Source organism: Camponotus floridanus, unplaced genomic scaffold (assembly GCF_003227725.1).
Source record: "Camponotus floridanus strain SB8 unplaced genomic scaffold, Cflo_v7.5 scaffold188, whole genome shotgun sequence".
Taxonomy (NCBI): domain Eukaryota; kingdom Metazoa; phylum Arthropoda; class Insecta; order Hymenoptera; family Formicidae; genus Camponotus; species Camponotus floridanus.
The window spans coordinates 189,603-208,915 of record NW_020229312.1 but is presented as its reverse complement, the minus strand read 5'-3'; the positions used below and the strand labels follow the sequence as shown (position 1 = coordinate 208,915).

Here is a 19,313-nt window from a genome sequence, read left to right as displayed (position 1 = left end):
TATAATAATTTTTATTATAAATTTATTATAAATTTATAGTAATACTATTTTTTTATAATATGAAAAAATACTGCCTTATTGAGATTACTAAAGTAACAATAGTAATAAGAAATAGAGTTTCGAAATTATCGCAGCAAGATATAAAATATCCTAACATTGTTATAAAGAATGAATTTTTATACTTTATTTTATTTTAAACTCTTACTCTCATTTTTCCCTTTCGTGCCATATTTCAAATATTCTTGTCTTATAATATTATTTATGATAAATATAGATTATTTTCTTTTCGTCACACAGTAGAATGCGTTACAGCCCTGATAATTGCATAACTTTTTTCAGAATTTCTTTTTACGACATACATTTTTCGCATGTTTTGTTTCAAAAAATATCAGTTAAATATTTTTTAAGCAATATAAATTGGCTATTTCTTAATCAAACGATTATCATCTTAATAAAAGAATTTAATGAAGAGAATCAGATTTGTGAAGAAAGTATAAGCATTTGATAAGAAAATCTTCTTGAAACTTTAAGGACCGAGTTCATTTTCTATATTTTCTCGGATAAATAAAGCAAGGCTCGCCGCGCCAAGACTTGTCATATGATTATTACATCCGAAGTCAGTCAATGATGACGCTCGCGGAGTCATCTTGAGCTTCTCAGAAATTCTGAAACGTTTAACATAATACTCATCTCGTGTTTTTCGCAAAATAACGTTTGGTAAGTATATATCTAGCCTTTAATACATTAGACAATATATGTATAAATAATATAATTATGAACTGAAATTGATATATGTATATTGTACAATTATTATGTGGTATATTTATATTTATAATACTTCTAATACACACGATTATGCAATTATATATATATTATAATTCTAATATATTTTATGCCAATTAAATGTAATTAATAATTATGTTATCGAGTGTTATGAAATTATATAATTTAAATATAATCATCAATAAAGATATATTTATCATTAATCACCTTTCTAACTTAAAGCAACCGCTCCAATGAGGCCAGCTTAATATCAAATCCTCATAATGTTTATCGAGAAATTCATAATAGCCTTCCATTCCGCATAAAATAACTAAAAAAAAATAAGAAAAAGCAATTTATTTAATGAACATTTTTGTACTCTCACTTTATTCTACTCATCTGATGCGAAATATTATTTTTTATATTTTACATCTTATTTAGTTTATATAATATATTTTTATGTATATATGCGTACTTTGTTCAATCATGAGGTCTTGTGAGACGTTTGGGAAATTCCACGCTTCAAGATTAACGAGGTCCTGAAAAATTCTGGCGCAAAACGCAGGTATCAAATATGAAAATGGCAACGATGCAGTCTCTTGACATCCAAACTAAAACCGATAGGAATTTTTATTTCGTATAGAAATTTTTATTTTACTTTCTTTTTCATAAACATGAACAGAAAGAGAAAGATATAAGAAAAAATAATTGTTTTCTCTTTATAAGTAATATACAATAAGTATACAATATATAAAATAATAAGAATATTATATATATAATTGAAAATATATTAAATTAATGCTTACACATTTAAAAGTATTAATAAACACTTCAATAAGATATGCAATCAAACAAATATAAATAAAATATAAAAGTTCAAGTGATAATTTAAGATCTTTTGCCACACACAAACACGCGATATCTTTTATAAAATTAATTAATAATAAAAACTTCCATTAATGTCTTACTCTTTGAGCGGTTTGGATTATAAGCAACCTATGAGTGAGAGAATATCCTGTAACGTTATCATGCTTGATCAATCCTTCGGTGCAAGTCTGAGGAATTTTACACTTCTTATTTAAACCGCTTTGCATAATTTTGAACAAACATTGATCGCTGTTGAATTCATTTGGCCATCCATGTTGAATGGATTCGATGACTTGCTCATAGCTTAATCCCCAATTGGGAGTGGGTTTATTTTTTGGAAAGATCCTCGTCCACCATATAGGTTTTATCCACAAGTTAACATTGTTTAAACCCGATTGCACTGAAAAACTTTGTACCTCGCAAAACTCGACACAAGATATACTGATCGATAGAAGAACTTAGTGATATTCGATTAGGAAGACTTAATGTATTCGAATTTGGTAATCGATAAAAAACGTTAATCGATAACAACTTTCTAGTAATATTTAAATAAGAGAGACATAAATTAAGAATTAAATTTGAATTAATTTCTCATAAAAAAATTCAATTTTCTTAACTTTATAATTAACGTATTTACATATTTTATTGTAACGTATTTACATATTATTGTAAATAATATATAAATATCTTTATTAGTTATTATAAATGTTCTACTTTTAGAATGCAATTGAAAATAATAATTTTAGCATTTTTTGAGCTCGTTCTTTCTTACATTTTTTTATTATTTTCATTTTTTTATCTCTTTTGAAATACTTATTTATTACGCATCACACATATCATTTAAGTATAGAAAATGTATGTATGTAAAATATAGTAAAAAGCAAACTATTATTCGTTTCACATTGTGCATCTACTTACGCGAAAGTTCGATCTCGCTTGTCGGGACAACATTATTCATCAAATTTCTTCGAGTAAAATCGGATAACATGAGCATTTCTTTGAGAAAAACAAAGAATTTGTTTTCCAAATATTGTATATTATCATTGTTAAGTGCTGCCATCAAGTTAACTATTTCAAGAAATTAATCATTCAATTTAATCAGAAATTTAAATATTTATATTAAATTTATATTAAAAATTTATAAATATCACATTAAATTAAATTAGAAATTTATATTAAATATATTAAATATAGTATATTACATATATTTGTTTTGTATACATCTCTGGTAAAATTTAAAGTATCTTACATAATTAAAGCTTCACATTTTAGAAGCCTCTTACTTTAATTAGACATTTTACAAAAAATATGCGATTATTACAGTTTTAATTGGCAATATAATTAGAAAGAAATTCTTTACCTTCACTTAAAGTAACGCCATAAGTGACGTCCACGTTCATTTGCTCTGTTCTATCATTAATGTAAGTGAGAACCTTATCTAAGGCTAATAGTTTTTGTTCTGCAATTGTACATTTCATTGTTCTATAATTATTTGATTTTCACACTTAGATAAGTTGCTTCTAACGTTCGAGTGTAATAAAAACCAGAACAAGAAGCAAAACAAATACGTTTCGACTTTTTGAAACATCGTGAAATAACATATTTTGAATCGAATAAAACTCCTTTTCAAATTCGAAAAACATCCCGACACTCACGTATATATTTCTATTTCTGATATGATTAACTCACTTACCGAAACTTTCGGGATTAAATGCCGCTTCGGTTTGCAAGAAGCAGGCGAACAGAAGGAAGATCCCGAGAACACTGGAAAATCTTGCAATTTTAGTTTCCATTGGGACGCGTTTGTGAAGAAAAACCGATAACGTCTCTTCGCACAGTCTATATAAACCCTACTAGACCCCCACTAGAGCTCCCACACTATGTCCACAAACATCGAGTAAACTAAACGAAATTTATCGTCGATCGCTTTTTCTTCATCGATGGGAAAGCATGTTGCTCCTGAAACGAATCGGATGCCAGAACACGCGGTACTACTTTTTCTTCATAAGTCGGACGTATCCTGACAGGAAAAGTGTCCTCCGGGACTATCGTGGATTATCGCGGCTCCCCACAACCACCTACGAGGAATTCAATCTCTTCCAAGCTTACTTTGACTGAATTAAAAAAAGTGATTATTGATTTTATCTCGCGTATACATAATTACGGGGTTTATTTTCAAGTGTCCTGAAAAAGAGAAGGATAGAAAGAGAAGAAAAAAGAGATTTCTTTCTCTTCACAAAAAAAAAACATGCATTACAATAAAAAATAATAATAAATAACTGAATAAGATATCTTATGAATAATTATATTTATAATATATATAATTAATATATAAATTAATATATTATATATATTATAATATTAATTTATAGGTAGTTAATATAAATTAATATAAAAAATACTTTATTAATATTAATGAATATAAATTAATATAAAAAATATTAATAAAAATTAAAATAATAAAACAATTAAAGCAAAGTAGAAATGTTCAATTACATAGAAATCATAAATTAATTTTTTAATCGCGTTTATATAAATTTATCAACAAATATTTTTGATTTGAAATTTCCTTTGATATATTTTTCTTTAAAAGAGTGAGAATTTTTAATGTATAATTTTTAAAATAAATTACTTCTTGTTTATTTATTCATAACACAACTTTCATGTTACATCATTCATATAATGTATAAAAATTAATTACAAAATAAATAATTGTCCTATTTTAGCGCGTTTACAAAATATATAATTTATAAAAAGTATATTAGTATTTATATGTCAATCAAATTACATCTTATTGTTAGAAAGAATTTATTTTACAGCCATATGCGAAACAAATAAATATAAATCCTTCTCTTATCGCTGCTCTATCTTTTTTTTATCTTTTATCTTAATAATCAGGAAATCATAGATAGGAAATATAATATACTTATATATAAACAATTAAAGATTTTTTTTTTAATCTAATTTTATATTTTATAAGCATTAACTTTTAATTAGCTATTTAATTTTCTAAAAGTATCTCAATTATCAGTCATCTAATTAATTAAGGTATAATTTTAATTTATCTCACAGATATTTTCTAAATACAATCTTTTTTTTTTCTTTCTCTCTCTCTCTCTTATCTTTTTTCTAACTTCTTTCTTTTATATCACTATTCTCTTTTGTAATAAAATCATAAACTTAACTTGAAAGCATACATGTGTTCTCATGATATATTATAATAAGATGTAACGTAAAGTTCTTAAATTCTATTATGACAAATGCAATATCAGTTTGGCGGAAGTATAAGCATTAAAAATTGACAAGTACTGAGCAAAAAATTTCATGTATGTTATGTGCTTATAAAGTATGTATAATACAATTGCTAACATTTCAACAGTTTGTATATTACATTATGTTTAATTAAATACAGTTTATATTTATAATTTAAACCTTATAATACATCATATATGCATATGTTAAATATATGAAGAAATATATAAAGAAACAGTCTTATGCATCTATCCGTTCTTTCTTTTATGCTCATATTATAAGTGATTATGTTGGTCTGCATTGTCTCCAAATTCTATCTCTAATTGTAATCTGTAATCCATGGCGACAAATACAATAACTAGAAGTACTGGCAAACGGAATCTTGACTGCCAGCCGAGTTTCAGTATAAACATCAAGGAACGATGTAGAGTTCCTCCATTTCCTAGAAAAATTTCAGAAGGCATCCTTCGCATGATCATTAGATCCTCTTTTACAAGTATGAGTATATCAATGCTTCGTAGTATATCTCATGTACTCCATCAAATTGGATTTTCCTAAACAGCGAAAAATAAAACTGTCAATCAGCTGATTCGAGCCATGCCTTCAACACCTGGGATTTAACAAATCCTTATCCATAATCGTTTAAACGATTTCGTATTCGTGATCACATATTCGTTAACCTTCTACATCATTATACATCTTAAATTAAGAAGATTCTCTCCTCGCAAATATAATTACAAGATAAAAAATTAGAAAGATCTATAATAAATTATATTCAATATTATCAATAATACTAACTGCATCGTTATCCACTGTTTCTGACAGTTCCTCTGATTACAAAATTACACAAACACAGTTCTATGTCCTCGTATAAATTACGCACGTGCGTAGGCGGCTAGTTCCTGTCACAGAACCAAAATACAGCATGAAAACGGACATTTTGCATAGGTGCTTGTACGAGAGAGAAGCTTGAGAGTGGTCTTATGCCTTCGATTTAAAACTCGTATTCAAAGAACTTCTATATATAAAACGTAGACATTGAACTACATAGTCATTTTCATAAAGTTTCTTAATGGATAACACGTTACAGAAATTGTGGTTCTGTTCTGTGCTAGGTGCAAAAATGTCGGTAATACAAATGCTATAATATAAAAGATATAAAAATTAGTAATATTGTAGGCCAGCGTAAGTATCAACCAATTATTCCAGCGCTCTGTTTCATAAGATTTGCAATTTTCTTTTATAATATATATTTTATAATATATTATAAATAAGATAAAGATTTAGGCACATTCCAAATAAATTTATACATAAGATGTATAAATTTATTTGGAATGTGCCTAAATTTTTATCTTCTTTATAATATTATAAAAGAGTATGATTAATGTACTATGTAATAAAATGTATTACACTAATGATTAAATATTATTTTTAAAAGCATATGGTAAAATTCATGGTAAAATTATCGTTTAGATGTATCAAGATATGACAATATCGACAGTTGGCATCCCTACAAGATAGGCTGAGCGAGAACTACGCGCGCATATACAAAGTATGAACTTCAAATTACTTCTAGCCTACCATCTTCACGCGATCGGCTTTACTTGAATTGCATCGCGTCGCATCGAATTATAATGCGGCGCCAATTTGTCCGAACGTAATTCGGGACATCGCGATGCTGTGTAAGCGTCGAACGAGCACGAATTGTCACGCAAATATAATAAATTAAATCGACTCACCGGCTGTTGCACAAGTCGCTCCTTTCGCTTGCCTCGAGACTTCCCATTTCGATTTTGATGCACACAACTCACACGATATCACCAACGCGAATGTGCGACACTTTATTCGGCACTCCCGATATTCGCTCGCATCCAATAATCGTCATCAAGGGCGCGAATAATGCGACGCAACTTCGTTCCACCTTCGCGATGACGCTGTCGCTGAGAACTGTCGAAAATAGCTGATGCGCGCTTCCATCGACATACTATAAAAGTCACGCGATCATCCTTGGATACTCTCAACGCTCGTTCACTCGCGATATTCGTTTATTTACGGTTAAAAGACACGAAAAATGCGGACGTACGACGATTTTGCGTATCTGCGTATGACTCCGACCTACGTATGACGTATGCAATGACGCGACTAAGATGGCGGCCGAACCGATGCGCATTCGTTTCTGCGCATGGCCATTAGTACGCTCGACGTTCGCGCGACTTTGATTTCGGAATATTGTCTCGAAAAAAAGGACATTCTTGTTTTAAAAGGACATTCTTGTTTTAAAAATATATTTAGTTTTAAAATGGAAATTTTGAAATGAGATTATATTGCGTTTATTAATGAAAAATATAATTGCTTGAATAATTGCTTACTTGAATGAGGTCATTTTATATAGTTTAATCAAGAAAAATATAATCTTATGGTTTAAGATTTAATTTTCTTGAATGAAAAAGAAAGAATGTAGATAGAAAATAACATTTTTAAATTAAAGATTATAATTTTCTTAAAGTAGAATTAAATAATTATATATTCTTGAAATGGCAATTACAATATTAAAATAAGACGATAATATTGTTAAAATTTAAAATTATTAAATTCTTCTAAGAAAATTATAAATTGTTGTGTATATATGAAACAATGAATGCGTTAGTTTAAGTATATAAGTTTTGACACTTATTTTTTTTCTGTGTACGGCTTTAATTAATAGCACGTAATAATAAATATATAAAGATAGAATCAATTAATCATATTGGTCATATATGTAGATTTGCTCAAAGAAAGAGAGAAAAAAATTAAGATATTTTTAGTTTTCTTTGGTTTTATATTTTGTTTTACATTCTACATTACATATTATATTTTACATTCACTGTTGTATTAAAGAAAATAATCCTGTATCGAAAGAAAATAAAATAAAAAAAAAATTTTCTTCCTCGATATATCCATCTTAATCGAACGATTGCATTCCGGTTGTCGGTAAAATAGTGATATTGGATAGTTACATAGAGCGGTGATAGGTGCGCTGTGAGACACGTGCTATTGACAAGCGTTGACAGATATTGATTGGCATTAGTTCGTGGTGGTTTGACGGTATCGTCATCACGGTGTGTCTTTGGGGTGTGTTTCTCCGGGACCAGGTTTATCAGCGAATTAGGAATCATGCTCGGACGTCTACCTGCGTGTGTCATCGACGTAGGTACAGGGTAAGTGTGATTTTCTGGGCCGAGGAAATTAATTTCTAGCGAACGGTCAATTTTGGGTGGTGTCAATCAGGTTAGAAACCGACTGTCACTGATGACACATACTTCAGATAAACGCCTCGAGAAGGATAAACCGCGTCTTCTCGACGATTCATATAAAATAGACTTTTAAATAAAAAATTTTATATTGTAATTTTTAAATAAAATTTTTTTATATGACTTGCGTCAATGTGCGTAAAAATATTGCTCGCCCACGCATGATTAACACGCTTGACATCTCCTATTGGAGCACAATTATCGATTGTGTTAATAATTGTCTTGCAGATACACGAAATTAGGATTTGCTGGCAACAAGGAGCCTCAGCTGACCATACCTTCAGCGATCGCCATCAAGGAGACAGCTAAAGTTGGTGATAACAATGCCAGGAGGATTACGAAGGGTGTGGAGGACTTGGATGCCTATATCGGGGATGAGGCTTTTGAAGCCACTGGATACTCGGTTAAAGTATTATTATTTATTCGCAAAGTATTATCTCGATAGGATCATTTTCGTACTTAAAATATCCACCTTGATCCTTGATCCGCAGTATCCTGTGAGGCATGGACTAGTGGAGGATTGGGACTTGATGGAGAAATTTTTACAACAGTGCATTTTCAAGTATCTTAGATCGGAACCCGAAGATCATTACTTCCTTTTGACAGAGCCACCCTTGAACACTCCAGAAAATCGAGAATATACGGCAGAAATCATGTTCGAGTCATTCAATGTGCCAGGACTTTATATAGCTGTACAAGCTGTTCTCGCTTTAGCAGCATCGTGGACAGCTAAGAATATTGAGGATCGTACCTTAACAGGCGTCGTTGTTGATAGTGGGGATGGTGTAACTCACGTGATTCCAGTAGTACGTATATCAATCTGCATTATACACTTCATCTTAAAATTTTTATCATCAGATCTGACGATATATTGAATTTTCACAGGCAGAGGGTTTCGTTATAGGAAGTTGTATAAAACACATTCCCATTGCTGGTCGTGATATTACTTATTTTATACAAAGTCTATTGAGGGAACGCGAGATTGGAATACCACCCGAGCAATCGCTAGAAACAGCTAAGTCAATTAAAGAGAAATATTGTTATATATGCCCGGATATATCGAAAGAGTTCGCCAAGTACGATAGCGACCCTACAAAGATTAAGAAATATGAAGGTGTTAACAATATTACCAAGAATCCTTTCGTCGTGGACGTCGGATACGAAAGGTTTCTTGGACCGGAAATATTTTTCCATCCCGAAGTAAGTTATATCTAGGCTTGTAACTATTGTAAGTTACTTTGCACAATCTCTTATTTCCTTACATTTGAATATTTCAGTTTTCTAATCCGGATTTTACGACGCCACTCAACGAAATCGTCGATGACGTGATTCAAAACTGCCCAATCGACGTCAGAAGACCATTGTATAGTAATATTGTATTATCGGGCGGTTCTACCATGTTCAAGGATTTTGGCAGGCGACTGCAACGTGATATAAAGAAGATTGTCGACACGCGACTCAAGCTTAGTGAAACATTAAGCGGCAGTCATATTACGGTGAATGTCGAATATTATGACGATAATTCGTTTAAGTGAAATAATACTTTAGGTTTATTAAACCATCATTTATATATTGTAGCCAAAACCAATAGACGTTCGTGTGATATCGCATCACAAGCAACGTTGTGCGGTATGGTATGGTGGTGCATTATTGGCCAGTGATCCAGAATTCTACACAGTCTGCCACACAAAGAAAGCTTACCAAGAATATGGTCCTGGAATCTGTCGTTATAATCCTGTGTTCCACAGTATGGTTTAAGAGATAATAAATGAGAGAAACGTCGATTCGAATTATTTTTAATGCATATTGTCATTTATGATTATATTGTAATTTATGTTTACTATCATTTATAATGTTTTTTTTTACACGATGTTAAATGCAATTAAAAAAATACAAAAATTCAATTGATTTACAAAGAAACAATCTCTTGTATTTCTTTTTAGAGATTCATGTAACATGCTTGAATTTCTAACTTGAGTATATGATTATATTATAGAAATTAATAATGTCTATTGTTGTTTTTTTTTGTATTTAATATAATCATTTATAAATGTACATGGTATATATACATGTATACAGTTTACATATGAAATGCATACAGAATTTACTGTTTTACTATATAATATATATATATAATTTTCACTATATAATATATATATATATAATTTTCACTATATTAATTGCAAATTTAAAAAAATTAAAAAAAATTCATAAGTCATAAGGTTAATAACCTTATAACAATGATCTTTCGTTTAATTCATACTATATTATAATGCATTACATATGATATTTAAAAACTTTTCTATAAAAAAAAAAAAAAAAAAAAAAAAAAAAAAAAAAAAAAAAAAAAATAAAAAAAAAAAAGATTGCAAATTTTTATTGTTTTGTACATTAAAAATCCAATTACTCTAAAATTATTTTTTTATTGTGTTATCATATGTTACTATTTGCATTCTCTCCAGTGTATGTTATATATTGAAATCGCATATAGTTTTCTTACCATGAAGTTGACACAAGGAAAAGTTATTGTGCATGGTCATCATTCTCCTCGCTAAACAAATAAATAATTATGAATATTATCTGACATTTTTCATCACATGATATTGCAAATTTTGTTTATAATAGATATATGTAATTCTGTAAATTAATTTTTTCTCTAAACAATTTAATTTAATTGTGAGAAAATAAGTAATACACAGGATAGTATAAATATTACAATTCTATTTCTTATAGTTATTATATTTTATTCTTGTTATGTATACTTACAATAGATTTAAACCAGCAGCAGCCGCGCCATCGATATCCGTGAATAATGAAGAAAAGAAAAGAGAGAGAAAATTCGAACTGTTTTGAGCTATTCTGTCATTTGCTGTGGGTCTCTTGTAAATATCAATGCTGTCTATTGGTGGTAATGGATCGTGTGACAACACTGGACCTTCGTTTTGTATCTAGAATAAATCATGTATGTATGAATTTTCACAACTTTATAATGTTTCATGGTAAATTGTACAATATAGAATATTACCTCCTGAACGTTAACTATAACTTCCTTCATGTCTGCTAATATAATGTGTCTTAAAATGTTTTTCGGTAATCTTCCTTGATAGCGTTTACTACGCTTTACTTGACAATACTTGATGTAATCATCTTTAGACTCAATTCGATTTAGCACAGCATGCACGCATTCCTCTAGCCATGGTAAAATATCTGTCTCTTTCCAGAGATGGAAGCTACGTGCTATATACAAATTCTGTAGCTTCTCTAGAGCTGGCGATGTACTAGCTTGAGCTTTAGAGTTAAAAAAATCATGATACATTACCTATAAATAAAATATTTAAATATAGTAATTTCATAATTATATAATTTTGGATTCTCAGAAAATAATTTTCTAAAAACATTTTTTTTAAATCTATAATACCTTAGTATCTGTTTGTATATTACACTTCTCAATTAAAGGTATCAGTACACCTGGAAACATGATAAGAGCATTTTGCAGAAGCGTATCAGCATCATCTTTATTTCCCAAACGAAAATGAGCCAATGCCAAGCTGTACGCCATGTTTGGTAATTGTGTTAGATTTCTGGAACTTTCCCATAGATTACAAAATTCTATAAACCATTCGTATTCCTTAGCTCTTAAGGCGTAAAAATCGATGGCTAAGACCACTGCTAGTGGATCACCTTCAGGATCCAATGACAGAAGTAATTTACAAAATTCCAAGCTTGTTCTGAAATTTTTAACACAATTTTTTCATTTTTCCGTTTTAAGCTTCTCTTAGATTTAATATATTAAGATGTTTACCTATAGCAAGCTCGTCCACCAACAAATCCAAGGTGTTTAAAAAGTGTTATAAAAAGTGCACGATTCTGTTGTTTCTTGTAATCTAATCTACATTGCGCTGTTGTTACATTGAAAGATGGATGAAAGGCGCATTCTAAGCAATATAAAGCTCGTTCTATAAATTCTGCTGCCATTGGTAAATCCTCACTCAATTTACACAATTCAGCTATCTGGAGGAGAGCGTCTACATGGTAAGAATGTATGTTTATTATACTCTGAAATATAATAATTTGTATTAACATTTATGTGCATATGAATATTTGTATTAATATAAATTAAAAAATATTTTTTTGTTAAAATTTTCCACACAGTATATTACATTTATAAGTATATTATGGAATATTATAAGTAAAACAAGATATATAATATTCAATTATTATATTACAAATTATTATTATACAAATTCTCTAATATCATTATATTATATATTCACTTACAATTATGTTCTCTGGATTTAAACTTTCAACAGCTTGCAAAAATCTAAGTTGTATCTGTTTGTACGAAGTACTGTGTTCGTATACAAAATGCTGTACATTTTCTGTAGGTTCTATAGAATGATCCAAAGACATTGTTAATCCAGATTTACCAATCGGCGGCCAATTATCTCGTGGGCAAACCAGCCATGTCTTTTTCAAGTGTCCAAAACGGCCTCTACCTTTTCTTTTGCTGAGAATAAAATTTCCTCATTTTAATAATTCAGAAATTATGCACATATAAATATATATAATTACAGATACATACTTTTGCTCGGCTTGTACAGTTTTACTACCAAATATTCTCTTTAATTCGTTGTATGGATTCAAGTGTTTATGCTGTACGGTCAGTATATTTTCTTTAGACTTCTGATTAATCCACTGCGGTTCTAAAAGTTGATTACTACAACTCGGTAGCGGCTCTCCAAGTAACTTGTTCACTTCCAATACACTTCGCTCAATCTCATCTTCATCAAAATCTACACCATGTTGTAGACTCTTGGCTTTCTCATTTTCCAATTTCTTACGTTTTTTCGTCTTCTTCCTACGTTTCGCATCATTGCAATTTGCATCGCAGTTTACAACTGAATCCTCATCCTGCTTGTCGCTAGTATCCTGCTCATCATTGTCAGAGCTCTGATTTAACTGCAAACACAAGTTTTATCATCAATATCATTCGAAGAAGAGAATTGTATGTAAATATTAATAATAATAATGTAACGGATTGAACGTTTAGATCTGGAAAAGCGCTGGCCAAAAGGAAGAACGACATATATATATATATATATATATATATATATATATATATATATATATAAAATACATACCACATCAAAGACGTTGAAGGACTTGGACTTAGTATCGTTTGTCACTGAAATTTCGGCATCACTCGCATCGTAATCCTTCTCGAGAATTACATCGCTGCCATAAATCTTCTTCATATGTCGCGTGGACATTTTCGATTATTCAGGAATGTGATGTGAAAAGGGAGAATATAATTGTTGATTTTTCGAAATATGGAAAATATTTTTTTCGTCGCGATCACAAGACGGTCACACAAGATGCCAATTGACAATTCGCAAATTCCTCACGTAAATAAATTTTCGTACGACGATGAATTTCCTCCTCTTTGAAATTTATCTTGAAACGTGAAATTTATCTTGAATTTGCGATAAATCTGCTCGATCTCAGCTGGTTCTCACTTTCGACATTCGATCACGATGTATAATCGCGATGCATGATCGCGATACACGTCGCGCACTTCTCTGGTTGCAGCGGGATCTTTAAATAAGGAGCAGTCTCGTATTTTGATTGGTGCATCCCTTGCTCGATTAAAAATTATGAGAAAGATAATAAATATAATCGAAAAGTAGCAGCTGGTAGCAGCAGGGAAAGATTAGAAACAGAGAGAAGATCAAGGCCGGTATTCATAGTCCGATCTTATATTTAAGATTGTTTTAAGTCTGCTTGGAGGTTGACTTAAGACCTCATTCAACCAATCAAATAGCTGCGTAGCATTTCAAGCTCGAACTTAAAGGTGCGGCCTCATTGACGCTAAAAAGTAGCGTCAACCATTGGTTGAACAAGGAGGTAAGTATAGTTGCTTCATTGTTCAACCAATGGTTGACGCTACTTTTTAGCGTCAATGAGGCCGCATCTTAAAGGTGCAATTTCATTGACGCTAGAAACCAGCGGCAAATTAAAATCACTAGACTTTCTCTAGATATGGCGTCAATAAAATAAAGTTCAAACAGTTTCAACTTTTTCAGTGTGTAAAGCGGTCTTTTCATTGACGCTACTTTTTAGCGTCAATGAAATTGCACCTTAACAGTTGGCAGCCCTACGAGATAGGCTGTGCAGCACTGCGCGTATATAAAATAAATTTGAAATCGCTTCTAGCCTAACCATCTTCACGCGATCGACTTTATTTGAATTGCACGGCATCGCATCGAATTATGATGCGGCGCCGATTTGTTCGAACGTAATTCGGGACATCGCGATGCTGTATAAGCGTCGAATGAGCACGAATTGTCACGCAAATATGATAAATCACATCTACTCACCGTTCACCGGCTGTTCCACAGGCCGCTCCACTCGCTCGCCTCGGGCGACGTCCCATTCCGATCTTGATGCACACGATATCATCAACGCGAACGCGCGACACTTTATTCGGCACTCCCGATATTCGCTCGCATCCGATAATCATCATCAAGGACGCAAATAACGCGACGCGACTTCGCTCCATCTTCGCGATCGCGCTATCACTGAACTGTGAAAAATAGCTGTCGCGCACTTTCACCGACATATTATGAAAGTCGCGCGATCATCCTTGGACACTTTCGACGCTCTTTCACTCGCGATATTCGTTTAAAAACGGTTAAAAGACGCGAAAAATGCGGACGTACGACGATCCGTGTAACTGCGTATGACTCCGATTCACGTATGACGCGAATGACGTAGCAGTGACGCGTATGACGTAGCGATCACGCGCTAACATGGCCGCCGAACCAGTGCGCATTCGTTTCTGCGCACTGGTTCGGCGGCCATGTTAGCGTGTGATCGCTACGTCATACGCGTCACTGCTACGTCATTCGCGTCATACGTGAATCGGAGTCATACGCAGTTACACGGATCGTCGTACGTCCGCATTTTTCGCGTCTTTTAACCGTTTTTAAACGAATATCGCGAGTGAAAGAGCGTCGAAAGTGTCCAAGGATGATCGCGCGACTTTCATAATATGTCGATGAAAGTGCGCGACAGCTATTTTTCACAGTTCAGTGATAGCGCGATCGCGAAGATGGAGCGAAGTCGCGTCGCGTTATTTGCGCCCTTGATGATGATTATCGGATGCGAGCGAATATCGGGAGTGCCGAATAAAGTGTCGCGCGTTCGCGTTGATGATATCGTGTGCATCAAGATCGGAATGGGACGTCGCCCGAGGCGAGCGAGTGGAGCGGCCTGTGGAACAGCCGGTGAACGGTGAGTAGATGTGATTTATCATATTTGCGTGACAATTCGTGCTCATTCGACGCTTATACAGCATCGCGATGTCCCGAATTACGTTCGAACAAATCGGCGCCGCATCATAATTCGATGCGATGCCGTGCAATTCAAATAAAGTTGATCGCGTGAAGATGATTAGGCTAGAAGCGATTTCAAATTTATTTTATATACGCGCAGTGCTGCACAGCCTATCTCGTAGGGCTGCCAACTGTTAAGGTGCAATTTCATTGATGCTAAAAAGTAGCGTCAATGAAAAGGCCGCTTAAGACGATCTCAAATATAAGATCGGACTATGAATACCGGCCCAAGAGATGTTTTGGCCTGCTTTTAGGTGATCTCTGAAAGCGATATTCCCTCTATGGACATTGAAAACGAGGACATGAACTACAAAGTCAATGTTCATGAATGTTCTCAGAGGATAATATATAATGTGCATAATTTTTGGTTTTGTTCCGTGCTATGTGCACGAAATGCTATTAACACCAATGCTGTATAACAAGATATTTATGTATGTAAATTGATAGCAAATAAATTATCCAATCGTGAAAGATACTGTAATATTCAAAGATGAAATAAATATTTTTCTATATTTATTGTTATATTTATATCTTTTTATTTACAAAACACAAAATGCCTGTTGTGGGATAAAAACATTTTTAATCATATTTCTATCAATCTTCTTAATTAGCAGTAAACTGAGCTTTGATATTTATTAATTATTTGTTTAATTACTTAAAAATTTAATTATTAATACATGTATTGAATTTGTTTGAAATTAATCACTGATTCTTCTGAAGTTTTTATAATTAATTAATTAATTAACATGGACATTGGCTTTGTAGTTCATGTCCACGTTTTCAATGTCCATAGAGGGAGTATCGCTTTCAAAGATCCTCCTCACCTAAAAATAGGTCATAACACTCTCAGTCTTCTCTCTGTTAGAAATGTCAATATCGAGCCAAAACATCGTATATGAATTATGATTAATTTAATTGAACAATAGAAAAATATGAAAAAACCTGCATAACAATTTTTTTACCCTAAAAATTATATACAAGGATATTTTTGGAGAAGAAAAATAATTACAGGAAAAAAATGCAAATTAATTTATACAATACAAAAAGAGATTACCTTACAATCTTATAAATTTGCGAGAGAAAGGATAAAAATTATTACAAAAGAGAAAAACGTTTTTCAATACTTGCATTATTGACAATCTAATTACGTCATATAAATTATATAAATTATAAATTATAAATTATAAATTTTCGATGAGAGAGAGATAATTTCTTATCCTTGTCAGATCAATCACAAGAGAGATCAGTTTTCAGCAAGGGGGGGGTCACTTGCTATAGATTCCATGTCCACCGTCCATGTGGGTGTTCCCCTGGTGCATCATATGTCAAGAGTTTGCTTACGTGTATTGTAAGTGATAGGAGGAAGATAAACTATATTTTGGAGGGGTTACTGCGCATTTCTCGCAGATGAGATAATTTGTAACTCGACATTTTAAACGCGCCTGCAAATATTGTTGGACGAATTATTGTAGGTTTTTTTTTTATACATCACAGTCCCTGCATTTCGATAAACATGACTGTCCAACTGAAACTGAAGGATATAAAGGATAAATTGAAGGACGACACTCTAGATCTCAGCTTGTACGAGCTGGAGGAGGTGCCCGTGCGAGAAATTGTGAGCGACTCTTCCTCTGTCTTGCAAAAAAAAAAACTGACATTTGTGGAAATTAATAAATTTTGACATCGCATCATATGTTTCAGGGGTCTCTTACAAAAGCTACAAACGTAAATCTATCGCTCAATCTCCTGGTTTCGTTACCGGTATGTTGTTTCAGACTTTAATTCTGTGCAATTTAGACACGATAAATTTTCACACGGGATCTTTTACAGACCACTTTTGTTACTTTAAGACAAATTGTAAAATTGGATCTTAGCAGAAACATGTTGATTGAATTGCCAGAGAATTTTGGCAAAATGACACAATTAAAATATTTGGATTTATATGCTAATAAGGTGAAAAAAGAAATATTTTTTTATATTTGTTCATATTTGTATGTATCCTTACATGTCTGTGACTACGTGCATCATTGTGATATATGCATCATATTTTACAGATTAGTAGGCTGCCTCTGAGTTTAAGCGAACTAAAGAATTTAAGATGGTTGGATTTGAAAGAGAACCCTTTGACTGAAACTGTAGCCAGTGTTGCCGGACCCTGTAGTAATATGAGTGAATGTCAAGCATGCGCTCGTAGTATTGTTACTTATCTATCTACTATTAAACTGTATGTAGAAGAAGAAAGATTACGTAGATTAAAGGACTTGAACAAGAGAGTAAAAAAAAAATTACAGGATAATAAGAAAAAAAAGAAAAAGAATGTGGAAAAAGAGTACAAGTCGGACGAAGATAAAATTAATTCTCAAATAGAAGATAATAGCTTTCAAGACAATAATGATGATGTAAAATTAACAGAATTACTCTCTGATAATATGTCTACACATGAATCACACAAATCTTGGACAGGTAATGAATGTTCATGTTTACAATCTTTATTCTTGAATCTTGTTCATGATTTACGTATTATAATTGTTTCGTGATTATTAATGATTATTGTTCTTTCTCAGGCACTGGGTTACGTCGGTTTCTTGTTCGTGCGATTTTATGGTTTTTTATTATTAGTTTAATAGTAGTATTACTTTTTGTATGTTTAATGGTATTACTATATGTACATTTATTCTATCTTGCACATTCAATGCACTATGTTGAAACAATAGAAACATTTGTACAGAACGCACAAACACTGTCGAGTCTGCCATTTACGGAATATTATCGGTTTATGATGGAATATATAGTTGTATTATTACAAAGATATGAACAATTGAAACCAATTACTGAAGTTGTAGATCCATTTTTGTTGAAAATAATTCAAAATAATACAAATAATGCAGGAAAGGAATTGTAGAATGGAGAGGTGCTTATTTTTTTTTAATCATGGAAATTAATGAAATTACAAGATATTTATATAATGTATTGAAACAAAACTTGTGCATTACAATAAGCATTTAATATTTTATATTATAAAAAAGCTATTTTTATGAAGAAATCAATAAATAAATATGTTTGGTAATTATATTTATTTTCTAACCCAATATATAATTTTATTTCTATCTTAATTTAGAGCTTAATTTCTGATACAATTCCATATAGCACATTTCATATAGGATATTGATAATTCCAGAATATCCTAATTTCATATAGGATATTGATTTTTGAATCACATGAAATATTCAATTTTCACTTATTAGGACACATTGAAAGTGAAAGTGTGAAATCATACTTACCACCAATATATAGGTTCCAATTTGCTTTTGCTGTAACATTAATATAATAGTATTTATTAGATCTTGGGATTTTCCTGGTAGTTATATTTATATATTAATAATTATATATATATATATATATATATATATATATATATATATCTATATATATCTTTCTATTTTTAATGTAACATTGTAAATATTTTAACTTTATAATGTAATAAAATTTTGTAAATATTTTAATTTTATAATGTACAATATTACTTATGTATAATTTTAATATATTTATATTCTAAATTATGTATGTTACCTATTATATGGACTGGAAAGTATTTCGGGAAGGGCAGCAGTATCGTCTGGATATAGTTTTGCCAGGCTTTCATTTGGTACATAATGAGTGCCTTTGAATCTAGAAAAGTATCGCCCTATCTCTACATTAATCATGTTTAATTGTTCATTTGTTGAGCATTCCAAAATAGTATCTAAAA

General features: G+C 31.4%; 4 protein-coding genes and 1 long non-coding RNA gene across 6 annotated transcripts; 2 read left to right on the top strand and 3 right to left on the bottom strand.

The window, feature by feature from the left end:
* Nucleotides 1–160: 160 nt before the first annotated feature.
* Nucleotides 161–3,634, bottom strand: LOC105257134 (UPF0764 protein C16orf89 homolog). Its single transcript, XM_011267562.3, has 7 exons — nucleotides 3,323–3,634; nucleotides 2,990–3,088; nucleotides 2,548–2,697; nucleotides 1,731–2,029; nucleotides 1,238–1,373; nucleotides 991–1,093; nucleotides 161–665 (listed from the first exon to the last, which is right to left on the bottom strand). The coding sequence occupies exons 1-7, from the start codon at nucleotides 3,420–3,422 to the stop codon at nucleotides 527–529; spliced, it is 1,026 nt and encodes a 341-aa protein (XP_011265864.1). The 5' UTR covers nucleotides 3,423–3,634; the 3' UTR covers nucleotides 161–526.
* Nucleotides 3,635–5,266: 1,632 nt separating this feature from the next.
* On the bottom strand, nucleotides 5,267–5,874 carry LOC109609981. Its single transcript, XR_002192542.2, has 2 exons — nucleotides 5,680–5,874; nucleotides 5,267–5,435 (listed from the first exon to the last, which is right to left on the bottom strand). It is a non-coding gene; the product is annotated as an uncharacterized LOC109609981 (long non-coding RNA).
* A 2,049-nt stretch (nucleotides 5,875–7,923) lies between these two features.
* Nucleotides 7,924–9,961, top strand: LOC105251096 (actin-related protein 3). The gene is made up of 6 exons (XM_011257628.3): nucleotides 7,924–8,078; nucleotides 8,400–8,580; nucleotides 8,663–8,977; nucleotides 9,057–9,371; nucleotides 9,449–9,667; nucleotides 9,750–9,961. Exons 1-6 carry the CDS (start codon nucleotides 8,035–8,037, stop codon nucleotides 9,927–9,929), a joined length of 1,254 nt encoding a protein of 417 aa, XP_011255930.1. The 5' UTR covers nucleotides 7,924–8,034; the 3' UTR covers nucleotides 9,930–9,961.
* A 574-nt stretch (nucleotides 9,962–10,535) lies between these two features.
* On the bottom strand, nucleotides 10,536–13,875 carry LOC105251095 (transcription factor 25). The gene is made up of 8 exons (XM_011257627.3): nucleotides 13,313–13,875; nucleotides 12,754–13,130; nucleotides 12,450–12,678; nucleotides 11,974–12,227; nucleotides 11,590–11,899; nucleotides 11,197–11,490; nucleotides 10,938–11,119; nucleotides 10,536–10,722 (listed from the first exon to the last, which is right to left on the bottom strand). The coding sequence occupies exons 1-8, from the start codon at nucleotides 13,439–13,441 to the stop codon at nucleotides 10,695–10,697; spliced, it is 1,803 nt and encodes a 600-aa protein (XP_011255929.2). The 5' UTR covers nucleotides 13,442–13,875; the 3' UTR covers nucleotides 10,536–10,694.
* Nucleotides 13,876–16,819: 2,944 nt separating this feature from the next.
* LOC105251094 (leucine-rich repeat-containing protein 59) lies at nucleotides 16,820–18,584 on the top strand. 2 transcript variants are annotated; one of them, XM_025407759.1, is made up of 6 exons: nucleotides 16,820–16,913; nucleotides 17,060–17,180; nucleotides 17,267–17,326; nucleotides 17,396–17,518; nucleotides 17,620–18,028; nucleotides 18,130–18,584. In XM_025407759.1, exons 1-6 carry the CDS (start codon nucleotides 16,849–16,851, stop codon nucleotides 18,465–18,467), a joined length of 1,116 nt encoding a protein of 371 aa, XP_025263544.1. In that variant the 5' UTR covers nucleotides 16,820–16,848; the 3' UTR covers nucleotides 18,468–18,584. The 2 variants fall into 2 exon arrangements, with proteins under 2 accessions (XP_025263544.1, XP_011255928.1); XM_011257626.3 differs by having other exon boundaries at nucleotides 16,832–16,984.
* The last annotated feature ends 729 nt before the right edge of the window (nucleotides 18,585–19,313 follow it).